Genomic DNA, 16,600 nt, shown 5'->3' on the forward strand with positions numbered 1-16,600 from the left:
GTCTCGGTGATGGCAGGAAGCACCAGCGTGTATGGGTGACAGAAAGAAGCACCAGTGTGACCCCAGGATGCAGGGAAGGTAGGTAACGTGCAGGTAAAGATATGTTGTTTCGGTAATGGCAGGAAGCACCAGCGTGTATGGGTGACAGAAAAAAGCACCAGTGTGACCCCAGGATGCAGGGAAGGTAGGTAATGTGCAGGTAAAGATATGTTGAATGGGTAAAGGCAGGAAACGCCAGCAAAAGTCAGTCCCGTCCATCGCTGCTTGCAGCTTTAGTTTGACGTGTTTTGGAAAGTCTTGACAAGCCACATTTTCTTGTCCTATTGGCAAATAATTCTGCTTAGTTCCAATAAAATACCCCTCATTTTTGTATTTTTTTCCCCTTGTTTTTGAAAACGGACTTTTTGCAGTGTAGGATATTCAAGCTAATATAGACACTTACGTCATGTGTCGTCTACAGCAGTGGTCCCCAAACTTTTTGTATCCGCGGACCGGTCAACGCTTAATAATTTGTCCCGCGGCCCGGGGGAGGGGGGGAGGTCCTTTTTTTTTTTTTTTTTTTTTTTTTTTTTCTTCTTTGTCATGAAAAAGGGACGTTTTTGTCATGAAAAAGGGAGTTTTTTGTGGTTGGTGCACTATTTGTACGTGTATATTGTGTTTTTTATGTTGATTTAATCCAAAAAAAACAAAAAAAAAACACTTTTTTTTTTTTTTTTTTGTTATAAAAAATTCTTCTGCGGCCACGGCCCGGTACCACGGCCCGGTACCACGGCCCGGTACCGAGCTGCAGCCCGGTGGTTGGGGACCACTGGTCTACATTGTAAGACTTATACCGTATACCAGGGGTCGGGAACCTTTTTGGCTGAGAGAGTCATACATGCCATCCATCCATCCATCGGGGGGCGCTGGCGCCTATCTCAGCTACAATCGGGCGGAAGGCGGGGTACACACTGGACAAATCGCCACCTCATCGCAGGGCCAACACAGATAGACAGACAACATTCACACTCACATTCACACACTAGGGCCAATTTAGTGTTGCCAATCAACCTATCCCCAGGTGCATGTCTTTGGAAGTGGGAGGAAGCCGGAGTACCCGGAGGGAACCCACGCATTCACGGGGAGAACATGCAAACTCCACACAGAAAGATCCCGAGGCTGGATTTGAACCCAGGACTGCAGGAACTTCGTATTGTGAGGCAGATGCACTAACCCCTCTGCCACCGTGCAGCATACATGCCAAATATATTAAAAAGTATTTCCGTGAGAGCCATTAAATATTTTTTTTAAGACTGAATACTACCAAATGCGTGCATTTTTAAGTAACACCAACATTTTTAGAGTAAAATAATCAATCAATCAATCAATGTTTATTTATATAGCCCCAAATCACAAATGTCTCAAAGGACTGCACAAATCATTACGACTACAACATCCTCGGAAGAAAACACAAAAGGGCAAGGAAAACTCACACCCAGTGGGCAGGGAGAATTCACATCCAGTGGGACGCCAGTGACAATGTTGACTATGAGAAACCTTGGAGAGGACCTCAGATGTGGGCAACCCCCCACCCCCCTCTAGGGGACCGAAAGCAATGGATGTCGAGCGGGTCTAACATGATACTGTGAAAGTTCAATCCATAGTGGCTCCAACACAGCCGCGAGAGTTCAGTTCAAGCGGATCCAAAACAGCAGCGAGAGTCCCGTCCACAGGAAACCATCTCAAGCGGAGGCGGATCAGCAGCGTAGAGATGTCCCCAACCGATACACAGGCGAGCGGTCCATCCTGGGTCCCGACGAGCGGTCCATCCTGGGTCTCGACTCTGGACAGCCAGTACTTCATCCATGGTCATCGGACCGGACCCCCTCCACGAGGGGGGGGGGGGGACATAGGAGAAAGAAAAGAAGCGGCAGATCAACTGGTCTAAAAAGGAGGTCTATTTAAAGGCTAGAGTATACAGATGAGTTTTAAGTTTTAAGTCTCTTATTCTTTTTAATAACACTGTTATTCTGAAGCTAACCAACAATAAATAAAATACTTTACATTAATGCGACTTCTTGAACAGGTGCGGCAGAAACCGGATGGATGGATAAAAATGCATGAGAATGTTTTATATTTTGAACGTTATTTTTGACACTGTGATTACCAGCGGAATTATTCATTACTTATCGCGTTAAGCAATGTCTGCTAAGATTTATCAGAGAGCCAGATGCAGTCATTAAAAGAGCCACATCTGGCTCTAGAGCCATAGGTTCCCTACCCCTGCCGTATAAATATGGATTTTAATTTTTTTGCGCCTCCTGACGGATTAGTTTTTTTGTATTTCTGGTCCAATATGGCTCTTTCAACGTTTTGGGTTGCCGACCCCTGACTTAAGGAAAAGTACAAGCAAAATATTAAACATATTGCGCAAACATTACTGACAGTGCAATAATCAAACAGTGACCATCTCAGCCTCAGCTCCTTTTCAGTATCTGAGGCCTAGATGAGTTGCGATGTAATTATTCATTTCTTTGAAGCTTCTTCTGCTCCCACACACACCAGCTCTAATCTGGCCAATTTAGCTCTAATTGGACACGGTCGGAGCTGCGGTGGCCCGACATGGCAGCCCTCCCTAAAACTGCATTCCCGGCTCGGCCTTGACGGTAGAAAGCCGTCAGAATGAAGCCCGGCCGACCTCAGCCGTGCCCTTGGCGGAAATAAACCCACACGCTGCCAAGCCTGGGTCGAAATCGAGCTGGAGTTCACCCTCACCTGAGTTTGATGACGCCACAGAAGCTCGGACCTGAACGGTTTTCACTCTCCGCAGGGTACAACTTGACGGCCGACAGCGTGGCCAGCAGCGACGCCAAGGTCCTGACGTACCACCGCGTCATCGAGGCCTTTCGCTTCGCCTACGCAAAAAGGAGCTTGTTGGGAGACCCGGCGTACCTCAACATCACCAATGTGAGCTTCCCGCCCTGCACTGCTTCTCCTTACTATCAAGCTTCAGCAGAATGTACAAACCCCGTTTCCATATGAGTTGGGAAATTGTGTTAGATGTAAATATAAACGGAATACAATGATTTGCAAATCCTTTTCAACCCATATTCAGTAGAATGCACTACAAAGACAACATATTTGATGTTCAAACTCATAAACTTAATTTTTTTTGTTGCAAATAATCATTAACTAAGTTGCTAAAGTAGTTGGGAAAGGGCATGTTCACCACTGTGTTACATCACCTTTTCTTTTAACAACACTCAATAAACGTTTGGGAACTGAGGAAAATAATTGTTGAAGCTTTGAAAGTGGAATTCTTTCCCATTCTTGTTTTATGTAGAGCTTCAGTCGTTCAACAGTCCGGGGTCTCCGTTGTCGTATTTTACGCTTCATAATGCGCCACACATTTTGCATGGGAGACAGGTCTGGACTGTATGTGGGCCAGGAAAGTACCTGCACTCTTTTTTTTACGAAGCCACGCTGTTGTGACACGTGCTGAATGTGGCTTGGCATTGTCTTGCTGAAATAAGCAGGGGCGTCCATGAAAAAGATAGCGCTTAGATGTTGCTCCAAAACCTGTATGTACCTTTCAGCATTAATGGTGCCTTCACAGATGTGTAAGTTACCCATGCCTTGGGCACTAATGCACCCCCATACCATCACAGATGCTGGCTTTTCAACTTTGCGTTGATAACCGTCTGGATGGTTCACTTCCACCTTTGGTCCAGATGACACGATGTCGAATATTTCCAAAAACAATTTGAAATGTGGACTCGTCAGACCACAGAACACTTTTCCACTTTGCATCAGTCCATTTTAAATGATCTCGGGCCCAGAGAAGCCGGCGGCGTTTCTGGATGTTGTTGATAAATGGCTTTCGCTTTGCAAAGTAGAGCTTTAACTTGCACTTACAGATGTTGTGACCAACTGTATTTAGTGACAGTGGTTTTCTGAAGTGTTCCTGAGCCCATGTGGTGATATCCTTTAGAGTTTGATGTCTGTTTTTGATACAGTGCCGTCTGAAGGATCGAAGGTCACGGTTTATTCAATGATGGTTTCCGGCCATGCCGCTTACGTGGAGTGATTTCTCCAGATTCTCTGAACCTTTTGATGATATTATGGAGCGTAGATGTTGAAATCCCTAAATTTCTTGCAATTGCACTTTGAGAAACGTTGTTCTTAAACTGTTTGACTATTTGCTCACGCAGTTGTGGACAAAGGGGTGTACCTCGCCCCATCCTTTCTTGTGAAAGACTGAGCATTTTTTGGGGAAGCTGTTTTTATACCCAATCATGGCACCCACCTGTTCCCAATTAGCCTCCACACCTGTGGGATGTTCCAAATAAGTGTTTGATGAGCATCCCTCAACTTTATCAGTATTTATTGCCACCTTTCCCAACTTCTTTGTCCGGTGATGCTGGCATCAAATTCTAAAGTTAATGATTATTTGCAAAAAAAAAAAATGTTTATCAGTTTGAACATCAAATATGTTGTCTTTGTAGCATATTCAACTGAATATGGGTTGAAAAGGATTTGCAAATCATTGTATTCTGTTTATATTTACATCTAACACAATTTCCCAACTCATATGGAAACGGGGTTTGTAGTTCAGTGATTCTCAAACTTGGCTCTCCAAGTACCACCGTAATGACCACAATTAAAACACAGTAGCGCAGTAGGCCTAAGTATGCATTAAAACAAGGCAGAGTTTTTATTTAACGCGTATATGCAGTGTGTCTGGCCGCTGTGACATTGCACACCGTTTGAACAGTAACACTGTGTTGAAATATTTGATTGAAGCGCTTCTCACTTGATGTGCGCGTACCACAGTCCGAGAATCACTGTTCTAGTTAGGAAAGTGCATCACAAAATTGGAATGTTTGGAAAAAGTCATGAATTTTCAACCACTGTGCCGCGGCACACTCGTGTACCGTGAGATATTGTTTGGTGTGCCGTAGGAGATTATGTCATTTCACCTAATTGGGTTAAGAGTATTTTTTGCAAACCAGTAATTATAATCCGCAGATGTGCCGTTGTTGAGTGTTGGTGCTGTCTAGACCTCGGCCGTGTAATACTCTTCCATATCAGTAGGTGGCAGCAAATAGTTAACCGCTCTGTAGATGTCAGGAACGACGACCATGGTTTGCAGGTGAAAAGCTATCTAACGCTTAATGAGGCTAAGAAAAGGCAAAGCTTAGGGAAAGCTATGCAAAAACGAAGCTAAAACTGAACTGGCTGCAATGTAAACAAAAACAGAACGCTGGACGACAGCAAAGACTTACGGCGTGTGGAGCAGACGGCGTCCACAAAGTACATCCGTACATGACGATCAACACAAAAATAGGAGCGCAAGACACGAACTAAAACACTACATGTAGGAAAACACCCAAAAACTCCAAATAAGTCAGGGTGTGATGTCACAGGTGGTGACGATACACCTATTTTGAGACGCAACACTAAAATCAAATGCATTATAATAGTACTCCTTCTTCTGTGAAGTAGTTTTGCAGGTAGGATACATCCCGTGCTTACATCCTCCCGCCAGCATCATTCTGATCAAAAAGACACCCTCGAGGTTAAAATTAAGGGTTTGGGTTCCCTTGACTTTCTCTTGAAGTTCTCCTGCAATCCCCTGGAGGGCGGATGACTGACACTTTTATTTTGAAATATAATATTTCCTTGAATTGCCGCCGGGGCGCCAATAAATACAAAACCTCTTCTCACTCCGGCGCTTACCAAAGGCATGTGGTAAATTTAGGCCTGCGCTTATAAATTTGCGTGTGATGTAAGGATACCATCATGAAAACCACATTTAATTAAAAAAAACGTTATTATGGTCTTACCTTTACTTATAAATGAAGTCCATGGGCAGCTCCTTCTGATCAAAAGCATCGATAACTTGTCTATAGAAGTCTTCCTTATCTTTCTTCAGTTTTAAAAGTCTCCCCGTCTCGATGGAGATCTTCCTTTATCACCTCCTGCTTCCATTGAAAGTCCAGTTTAGAAAACTGTTTGATTTTAGATATGTAATCCTCCATGTTAAAAGTGCAAGCGAGAGGGAAAAACTCATTCCTGCTGCTTGTCACTTCTTCTGCAGCCAAGTAGTCGCAAGAAGGATCACTAGCGCCCTCTACCACCAGGAGGCGGGAGTCATTTAATGACTCATATTTGACACACGCAGCTACGGTATATTAATAAAACATAGCTGCTTACTGTTCTTTTCAGCATATTCAATAGCTTGGACCTTAAATCCTACTGAATAGCTCTTAAAGGGGAACATTATCACAATTTCAAAAGGGTTAAAAACAATAAAAATCAGTTCCCAGTGGCTTGTTGTATTTTTTGAACATTTTTTCAAAATTTTACCGGTCCTCGAATATCCCTAAGAAAAGCTTTAAAGTGCTTGATTTTCGCTATTTGCGATGCCACTATCCATTTCCCTGTGACGTCACACAGTGCTGCCAATGTAAACAAACAATGGGAATACCACAGCAAGATATAGCGACATTAGCTCGGATTCAAACTCGGATTTCAGCGACTTAAGCGATTCAACAGATTACGCATGTATTGAAACAGATGGTTGAAGTATGAAAATATTGAAGAAGAAACTGAAGCTATTGAGCGAATAGCTATTGACGCTATTCATAGCCATAGCATGGCCGAATAGCTGCGTTAGCATCGCCGGTAAAATGTGCGGACCAAACGATCAGGACTTTCGCATCTTTTGACACTGGAGCAACTTAAATCCGTCGATTGGTAAGTGTTTGTTTCGCATTAAATGTGGGTGGAAGGAAACGTAATACAGTTGCAAATGCATCTGCAGGTTATCCATACATCTCTGTGCCATGTCTGCTTTAGCACCGCCGCTAAATAGCATGTTAGCATCGATTAGCATAGCATGTTAGCATCGATTAGCGTAGCATGTTAGCATCGATTACCTGGCAGTCAACATCAACAAAACTCACCTTTGTGAATTTGTTGACTTTATCGTTGCAAATGCATCTGCAGGTTATCCATACATCTCTGTGCCATGTCTGCTTTAGCACCACCGGTAAATAGAATGTTAGCATCGATTAGCGTAGCATTTTAGCATCGATTAGCTGGCAGTCAACATCAACAAAACTCACCTTTGTGATTTCGTTGACTTTATCGTTGCAAATGCATCTGCAGGTTATCCATACATCTCTGTGCCATGTCTGTCTTAGCACCGCCGGTCAAATGTGGAGACACTCCGGCACATTCAATGGGGGTCTGGCGGCAGACACTTTGGCATCTTCGGGCCAGTGGTGCAACTTGAATCCCTCCCTGTTAGTGTTGTTACACCCTCCGACAACACACCCACGAGGCATGATGTCTCCAAAGTTCCAAAAAATTGTCGAAAAAACGAAAAAAATAACAGAGCTGAGACCCGGTGTTTACAATGTGTTGAAAATGAAAATGGCGACTGTATTACCTCGGTGACGTCACGTTCTGACGTCATCGCAAAAAGACCGATAAACAGAAAGGCGTTTAATTCGCCTAAATTCACCCATTTAGATTTCGGAAATCGGTAAAAAAATATACGGTCTTTTTTCTGCACCATCAAGGTATATATTGACACTTACATAGGTTTGGTGATAATGTTCCCCTTTAATCTTCTTCCCTTTATGCGATTTCAAATGATTGAAATCAGCCTCCTCCATTTTGAAAATGATGACAGGTGAAGTGTCAGTCGTGACGTGACGAGTTTGACCCGGTGGAAATTCTAGACATGCGCTAATAAAAATAATATTTTGCGAAACGAGTTTGACCCGGCGTTAATCCTGAGCCGGCGGTAATGCTAAGCATGCGCTAATTATTTTGCGAAACGAGTTTGACCCGGCAGTAATTCTAGTCAGGCGCATACTATATACCCGGCGGCAATTCAAGGAAATAGGGTACCAATATTTGTTGTGCTTTGAGGAGATGACCTCCCTCTCGCTCTCTCTCTCTCTCTGCATAGCTCATCCAGAACATCACCTCGCAGAACTACGCCGACGACATCCGGGGAAAGATCACGGATGACACGACCCACCATATGAGTTACTACGAGCCGGAGTTTTACCTGCCGGACGACCACGGGACCTCACACCTCTCCGTGGTGGCGGAGGACGGCAGCGCAGTGGCGGCCACAAGCACCATCAACCAATTGTAGGACCACTTTATTAACCTGAACAGAATTTCTAGGCGCAGTCAAGGCGTTGAGGGGTTCCGGTTTGGTGACCGCGGGATTAGGTCTCTGCTTTTTGCGGATGATGTGGTCCTGATGGCTTCATCTGACCGGGATCTTCAGCTCTCACTGGATCGGTTCGCAGCCGAGTGTGAAGCGACCGGAATGAGAATCAGCACCTCCAAGTCCGAGTCCATGGTTCTTGCCCGGAAAAGGGTGGAATGCCATCTCCGGGTTGGGGAGGAGACCCTGCCCCAAGTGGAGGAGTTCAAGTACCTAGGAGTCTTTTTCACGAGTGAGGGAAGAGTGGATCGTGAGATCGACAGGCGGATCGGTGCGGCGTCTTCAGTAATGCGGACGTTGTACCGATCCGTTTGTGGTGAAGAAGGAGCTGAGCCGGAAGGCAAAGCTCTCAATTTACCGGTCGATCTACGTTCCCATCCTCACCTATGGTCATGAGCTTTGGGTCATGACCGAAAGGATAAGATCACGGGTACAAGCGGCCGAAATGAGTTTCCAGGTCTCTCCCTTAGAGATAGGGTGAGAAGCTCTGTCATCCGGGAGGAACTCAAAGTAAAGCCGCTGCTCCTCCACATCGAGAGGAGCCAGATGAGGTGGTTCGGGCATCTGGTCAGGATGCCACCTGAACGCCTCCCTAGGGAGGTGTTTAGGGCACGTCCAACCGGTAGGAGGCCACGGGGAAGACCCAGGACACGTTGGGAAGACTATGTCTCCCGGCTGGCCTGGGAACGCCTCGGGATCCCCCGGGAAGAGCTAGACCAAGTGGCTGGGGAGAAGGAAGTCTGGGCTTCCCTGCTTAGGCTGCTGCCCCCGCGACCCGACCTCGGATAAGCGGAGGAAGATGGATGGATGGATGGATGGATTTATTAACCTGCAGCGCATTTTTACTAGGACTGTTCGTCTCCGGCCATTTGATTCCACTCAATTCTGGGGGCTAACGATTCAAATCAAAATCAATACTTTTTTAATAAGATTGGGTGCCTCTTCTATTCATAACTACATTCCTCCATAAAATAGATAAACAGCTCTGATACATCTTTGTATTACTTAAACAAAAACTGGTTTGTTTAATGAAATTCTACCCAAACATTAAACACACAACAAATACAAACCCCGTTTCCATATGAGTTGGGAAATTGTGTTTGATGTAAATATAAACAGAATACAATGATTTGCAAATCATTTTCAACCCATATTCAGTTGAATATGCTACAAAGACAACATATTTGATGTTCAAACTGATAAACTTTATCTTTTTTTTGCAAACAATCATTAACTTTAGAATTTGATGCCAGCAACACGTGACAAAGAAGTTGGGAAAGGTGGCAATAAATACTGATAAAGTTGAGGAATGCTCATCAAACACTTATTTGGAACACCCCACAGGTGTGCAGGCTAATTGGGAACAGGTGGGTGCCATGATTGGGTATAAAAACAGCTTCTCAAAAAATGCTCAGTCTTTCACAAGAAAGGATGAGGCGAGGTACACCCCTTTGTCCACACCTGTGTGAGCAAATAGTCAAACAGTTTACGAAAAAACGTTTCTCAAAGTGCAATTGCATGAAATTTAGGGATTTCAACATCTACGCTCCATAATATCATCAAAAGGTTCAGAGAATCTGGAGAAATCACTCCACGTAAGCGGCATGGCCGGAAACCAACATTGAATGACCGTGACCTTCGATCCCTCAGACGGCACTGTATCAAAAACCGACATCTAAAGGATATCACCACATGGGCTCAGGAACACTTCAGAAAACCACCGTCACTAAACACAGTTGGTCACCACATCTGTAAGTGCAAGTTAAAGCTCTACTATGCAAAGCAAAAGCCATTTATCAACAACATCCACAAACGCCGCCGGCTTCTCTGGGCCTGAGATCATCTAAGATGGACTGATGCAAAGTGGAAAAGTGTTCTGTGGTCTGACGAGTCCACATTTCAAATTATTTTTTGGAAATATTCTACATCAGAGTTATCCGGACCAAAGGGGAAGCGAACCATCCAAGCTGTTATCGACGCAAAGTTCAGAAGCTAGCATCTGTGATGGTATGGGGGTGCATTAGTGCCCAAGGCATGGGTAACTTACACATCTGTGAAGGCACCATTAATGCTGAAAGGTACATAAAGGTTTTGGAACAACATATGCTGCCATCTAAGCGCCATCTTTTTCATGGACGCCCCTGCTTATTTCAACAGGACAATGCCACATTCAGCCTGGCTTCGTAAAAAAAGAGTGCGGGTACTTTCCTGGCCCGCCTGCAGTCCAGACATGTCTCCCATGGAAAATGTGTGGCGCATTATGAAGCGTAAAATACGACAGCGGAGACCCCGGACTGTTGAACGACTGAAGCTCTACATAAAACAAGAATGGGAAAGAATTCCACTTTCAAAGCTTCAACAATTAGTTTCCTCAGTTCCCAAACGTTTATTGAGTGTTGTTAAAAGAAAAGGTGATGTAACACAGTGGTGAACATGCCCTTTCCCAACTACTTTGGCACGTGTTGCAGCCATGAAATTCTAAGTTAATTATTATTTGCAAAAAATCAAATATCGTGTCTTTTTAGTGCATTCAACTGAATATGGGTTGAAAATGATTTGCAAATCATTGTATTCTGTTTATATTTACATCTAACACAATTTCCCAACTCATATGGAAACAGGGTTAGTATATACAACCCTACAGTCCAGCATGGTGGTGCTAGTATTATGCTCTGGACCTGTTTTGGAACTGGTGCTTTACAGAGAGTACATAAGACAATGAAGAAGAGGAAGGATTACCTCTAAATTCTTCAGGACAACCTAAATTCATCAGCCCGGGGGTTGGGTCTTGGGCGCAGTTTGGTGTTCGATATTCTTTTTCTTTTTCACACCCCCGAAGTTCGAGGTCTTGACTGTTGTTTCCTGCGCAGTTTTGGCTCCAAAGTCATGTCGAGGTCAACGGGAATTCTCCTCAACAACGAGATGGACGACTTCAGCTCGCCGCTCATCACCAACGGCTTTGGAGTGCCGCCTTCGCCCAGCAACTTCATCCGGCCAGGTCAGTGTCCCAGACCAAGTCCCGTAGGTCATTGTGGGCTCCATCTAGTGGTACGCTTGATTAAAGTACAGGGTCGTATTTTCCTATTAAAACAGTGTTACTGTTCAAACTGTGTTTCATGTTATATTACTTGTAAATAAAATCTCGACCTTGTTTTTAATGAATACATAGGGCTACTAGGCGACTGTATTTTAATGTTTAGAGCAGGGGTCACCAACGCGATGCCCAGGTCGCCCGTAAGGACCAGATGAGACGCCCGCTGGCCTGTTCTAAAAATAGCTCAAATAGCAGCACTTACCAGTGAGCTGCCTCTATTTTTTAAATTTTATTTATTTACTAGCAAGCTGGTCTCTATTTGCTTGACATTTTTAATTCTAAAAGAGAAAAAACTCAAATAGAATTTGAAAATCCAAGAAAATATTTTAAAGACTTGGTCTTCACTTGTTTGAATAAATTCATTGATTTTTTTTAAATTTGCTTCTTATAACTTTCAGAAAGATAATTATAGAGAAAAAATACAACCTATAAAATGATTTTGAGATTTTTAAACACATATACCTTTTTACCTTTTCAATTCCTTTCTCTTCTTTCCTGACAATTTAAATCAATGTTTAAGTATTTTTTAGTATTTTTTTAAGGACCAGATGAGTCGCCCGCTGGCCTGTTCTAAAAATAGCTCAAATAGCAGCACTTACCAGTGAGCTGCCTCTATTTTTTACATTTTATTTATTTACTAGCAAGCTGGTCTCTATTTGCTTGACATTTTTAATTCTAAAAGAGAAAAAACTCAAATAGAATTTGAAAATCCAAGAAAAATATTTTAAGGACTTGGTCTTCACTTGTTTGAATAAATTCATTGATTTTTTTTTATTTGCTTCTTATAACTTTCAGAAAGACAATTTTAGAGGAAAAAATACAACCTTAAAAATGATTTTAGGATTTTTAAAGACATATACCTTTTTACCTTTTCAACTCCTTCCTCTTCTTTCCTGACAATTTAAATCAATGTTTAAGTATGTTTTAGTATTTTTTTAAGGACCAGATGAGTCGCCCGCTGGCCTGTTCTAAAAATAACTCAAATAGCAGCACTTACCAGTGAGCTGCCTCTATTTTTTACATTTTATTTATTTACTAGCAAGCTGGTCTCGCTTTGCTCGACATTTTTAATTCTAAAGAGAGACAAAACTCAAATAGAATTTGAAAAAATCCAAGAAAATATTTTAAAGACTTGGTCTTCACTTGTTTAAATAAATTCATTGATTTTTTTTTTATTTGCTTCTTATAACTTTCAGAAAGATAATTATAGAGAAAAAATACAACCTATAAAATGATTTTAGGATTTTTAAAGACATATACCTTTTTACCTTTTCAACTCCTTCCTCTTCTTTCCTGACAATTTAAATCAATGTTTAAGTATTTTTTAGTATTTTTTTAAGGACCAGATGAGTCGCCCGCTGGCCTGTTCTAAAAATAGCTCAAATAGCAGCACTTACCAGTGAGCTACCTCTATTTTTTAAATTTTATATATTTACTAGCAAGCTGGTCTCGCTTTGCTCAACATTTTTAATTCTCAAATAGAATTTGAAAATCCAAGAAAATATTTTAAAGACTTGGTCTTCACTTGTTTGAATAAATTCATTGATTTTTTTTAATTTGCTTCTTATAACTTTCAGAAAGACAATTTTAGAGGAAAAATACAACCTTAAAAATGATTTTAGGTTTTTTAAACACATATAACTTTTTAAATTCCTTCCTCTTCTTTCCTGACAATTTAAATCAATGTTTAAGTATTTTTTTTAATTGCAAAGAATAATAAATAAGTTTTAATTTAATTCTTCATTTTAGCTTCTGTTTTTTCGACGAATAGTGAAGTGAATTATATTTATATAGCGCTTTTTCTCTAGTGACTCAAAGCGCTTTACATAGTGAAACCCAATATCTAAGTTACATTTTTAAACCAGTGTGGGTGGCACTTGGAGCCGGTGGGTAAAGTGTCTTGCCCAAGGGCACAACGGCAGTGACTAGGGTGGCGGAAGCGGGAATCGAACCTGCAACCCTCAAATTGCTGGCACGACCACTCTGCCAACCGAGCTAAACCGCCCGGTATTTGTGAAATATTTCTTCAAAACTTATGATTAAAATTAAAAAAAAATATTCAGGCCAATCTAGAAAATCTGTAGAATCAAATTTAAATCTTATTTCAAAGTCTTTTGAATTTCTTTTAAAATTTTTGTTCTGGAAAATCTAGAAGAAATAATGATTTGTCTTTGTTAGAAATATAGCTTGGTCCAATTTGTTATATTTTCTAATAAAGTGCAGATTGGATTCTAACCTATTTAAAAAATGTCATCAAAATTCTAAAATTAATTTTAATCAGGAAAATTACTAATGATGTTCCATAAATTATTTTTTTTATTTTTTCAAAAATATATTTTTTCTCTTCTTTTTTTCTGTAGAATTTGGAATTTTAAAGAGTCAAAATTGAAGATAAACTGTTTCAAAACCTAATTTAAATTTTTTTTCGTGTTTTTTCTCCTCTTTAAAATTGTCCAACAAAGTGTTTTTTTCATCATTTATTCTCTACAAAAAAATCTTCCGTAAAAAGAAAATATTCTACGACGGAATGACAGACAGAAATACAATTTATTTAAGTGTGTATCAAACTGGTAGCCCTTCGCATTAATCAGTACCCAAGAAGTAGCTCTTGGTTTCAAAAAGGTTGGTGACCCCTGTTTTAGACTTTAACACTGTTAAAGAATATGCGCCACACTGTGAACCCACACCAAACAAGAATGACAAACACATTTCGGGAGAACATCAGCACCGTCACACAACAGAACAAATACCCAGAACCCCTTGCAGCACTAACTCAGAAAATGTGTTAGTTAGTCAATCAATGAATGTTTCCCGGATATTGCAAGGTAAAGGTACATGTACTGCTCCAAAGGGAAAAGACCCATGTCCTCCATGTGTCCAACCATCATCTTCGACAAAAAGGGCCGAGTCAAGATGGTGGTGGGCGGCTCGGGAGGCACCAAGATCACGACCTCCATCGCTCAGGTGAGGCGCGGTGAAGCCGTTAAAAAGCGCGAGGACGCCGATCACATGACTCCGCCGTGCGTCTTCCAGGTGATTCTGAAGGCGCTGTTCTTTGACTACGACTTGAAGAAAGCCGTGTGGGATCCCAGGTTGCACAACCAGCTGAGTCCCAACCACACCGTCGCCGAGCACGACTTTGACAGAGTGAGCGCAACACCATGAAATAACGTTGGAGTTGTCCACAGATGATGTAATAGCTGTTCTAAGTCGGGACCCGGGATGGACTGTGGATCAGTTGGGGACGTCTAGGTGCTGCTGACTTGTCTCCACCCAAGACCATCCCCGCCTGACCCCACTATAGACTGGACTATTATGTTCGATCCACTATGGACTGGACTCTCTCACTATTATGTTAGATCCACTATGGACTGGACTCTCACACTATTATGTTAGATCCACTATGGACTGGACTCTCACTCTATTATGTTAGATCCACTACGGACTGGACTCTCACTATTATGTTAGATCCACTATGGACTGGACTCTCACTTTTATGTTAGATCTACTATGGACTGGACTCCCACTATTATGTTAGATCCACTATGGACTGGACTCTCACTATGTTAGATCCACTTTGGACTCTACTCTCACACTATTATGTTAGATCCACTATGGACCGGACTCTCACACTATTATGTTAGATCCACTATGGACCGGACTCTCACACTATTATGTTAGATCCACTATGGACTGGACTCTCACACTATTATGTTAGATCCACTATGGACTGGACTCTCACACTATTATGTTAGATCCACTATGGACTCTACTCTCACAGTATTATGGTAGATCTACTATGGACTGGACTCTCACTATTATGTTAGATCCACTATGGACTGGACTCTCACACTATTATGTTAGATCCACTATGGACTGGACTCTCACTCTATTATGTTAGATCCACTACGGACTGGACTCTCACTATTATGTTAGATCCACTATGGACTGGACTCTCACTTTTATGTTAGATCTACTATGGACTGGACTCACACTATTATGTTAGATCCACTATGGACTGGACTCTCACTATGTTAGATCCACTTTGGACTCTACTCTCACACTATTATGTTAGATCCACTATGGACCGGACTCTCACACTATTATGTTAGATCCACTATGGACCGGACTCTCACACTATTATGTTAGATCCACTATGGACTGGACTCTCACACTATTATGTTAGATCCACTATGGACTGGACTCTCACACTATTATGTTAGATCCACTATGGACTCTACTCTCACAGTATTATGGTAGATCTACTATGGACTGGACTCTCACTTTTATGTTAGATCTACTATGGACTGGACTCCCACTATTATGTTAGATCCACTATGGACTGGACTCTCACTATGTTAGATCCACTTTGGACTCTACTCTCACACTATTATGTTAGATCCACTATGGACCGGACTCTCACACTATTATGTTAGATCCACTATGGACCGGACTCTCACACTATTATGTTAGATCCACTATGGACTGGACTCTCACACTATTATGTTAGATCCACTATGGACTGGACTCTCACACTATTATGTTAGATCCACTATGGACTCTACTCTCACAGTATTATGGTAGATCTACTATGGACTGGACTCTCACTCTATTATGTGCTGGTTTCCCGCCTGGCACTAGTGTTTGACTTTACTCCATTTAATAGTGTAACATTTTTTTTTAGACCTTCCAAAGTCCACTCCTTGTCCAAACCACGTCCAGGGTCTCTATGGACATTTTTAGAAGTCATATTTCCATATAAGGGAAAAAGTGAAATGCTAATAACTTGATGCTAATCGGTTCTCTTTCCTGGCAGAACATCATGGCCGCTTTGGCGGAGAAGAACCACGAGACGTCGTACCTCAGCTCGACGGGAGCGGTGGTGCAGGCGGTGGTTCGTCACGACGACGGCCTCCACGCCGAGTCGGACCCTCGCAAGTGGTCGTACGCCGCGGGCTACTGAGGTCCCTCTTGTGCCGTAGATGTGAGCTTAAATAACAGCCGGAGAGTGGCTACTGTGTAGCAACTAACTAACAAACACTGGAGACTTAACACATGACACTTAACAGGCTTGTTAGCCAGACCATCTTTTAGCAAACACAACCAAAAACAACAACGAAAAAGTCTTTTATCTGCTGTATCTTGATCGGACTGTGAACGCTTCAAACACTGCCACCTTGTGTCCAATCGCAAGAAGTGTACGATTCCTCGCTATTTATGATTTTGTAAATCGATACAGCTGTCAATTAAAAAGGTGACATGGTGATATTCAA

The 16,600-nt window shown here is 42.2% G+C and overlaps 1 protein-coding gene across 4 annotated transcripts in view; it reads left to right on the top strand.

Annotated features, from left to right (window-relative positions):
- The window catches only part of ggt1b (gamma-glutamyltransferase 1b), a 48,859-nt gene extending 32,259 nt beyond the window's left edge, over nt 1-16,600 (top strand). For 3 of the 4 annotated variants that reach the window (XM_061875792.1, XM_061875793.1, XM_061875795.1), the window contains 5 exons: nt 2,810-2,946; nt 7,964-8,151; nt 11,104-11,231; nt 14,179-14,474; nt 16,144-16,600. In XM_061875792.1, coding sequence (XP_061731776.1) covers nt 2,810-2,946; nt 7,964-8,151; nt 11,104-11,231; nt 14,179-14,474; nt 16,144-16,290 — 896 coding nt within the window. In that variant the 3' untranslated portion in view covers nt 16,291-16,600. The remainder of the gene's footprint in view (nt 1-2,809; nt 2,947-7,963; nt 8,152-11,103; nt 11,232-14,178; nt 14,475-16,143) is intronic. The other variant, XM_061875794.1, reaches the window with a different exon arrangement.

Source organism: Nerophis ophidion, linkage group LG17, assembly GCF_033978795.1.
Source record: "Nerophis ophidion isolate RoL-2023_Sa linkage group LG17, RoL_Noph_v1.0, whole genome shotgun sequence".
Lineage (NCBI taxonomy): Eukaryota > Metazoa > Chordata > Actinopteri > Syngnathiformes > Syngnathidae > Nerophis > Nerophis ophidion.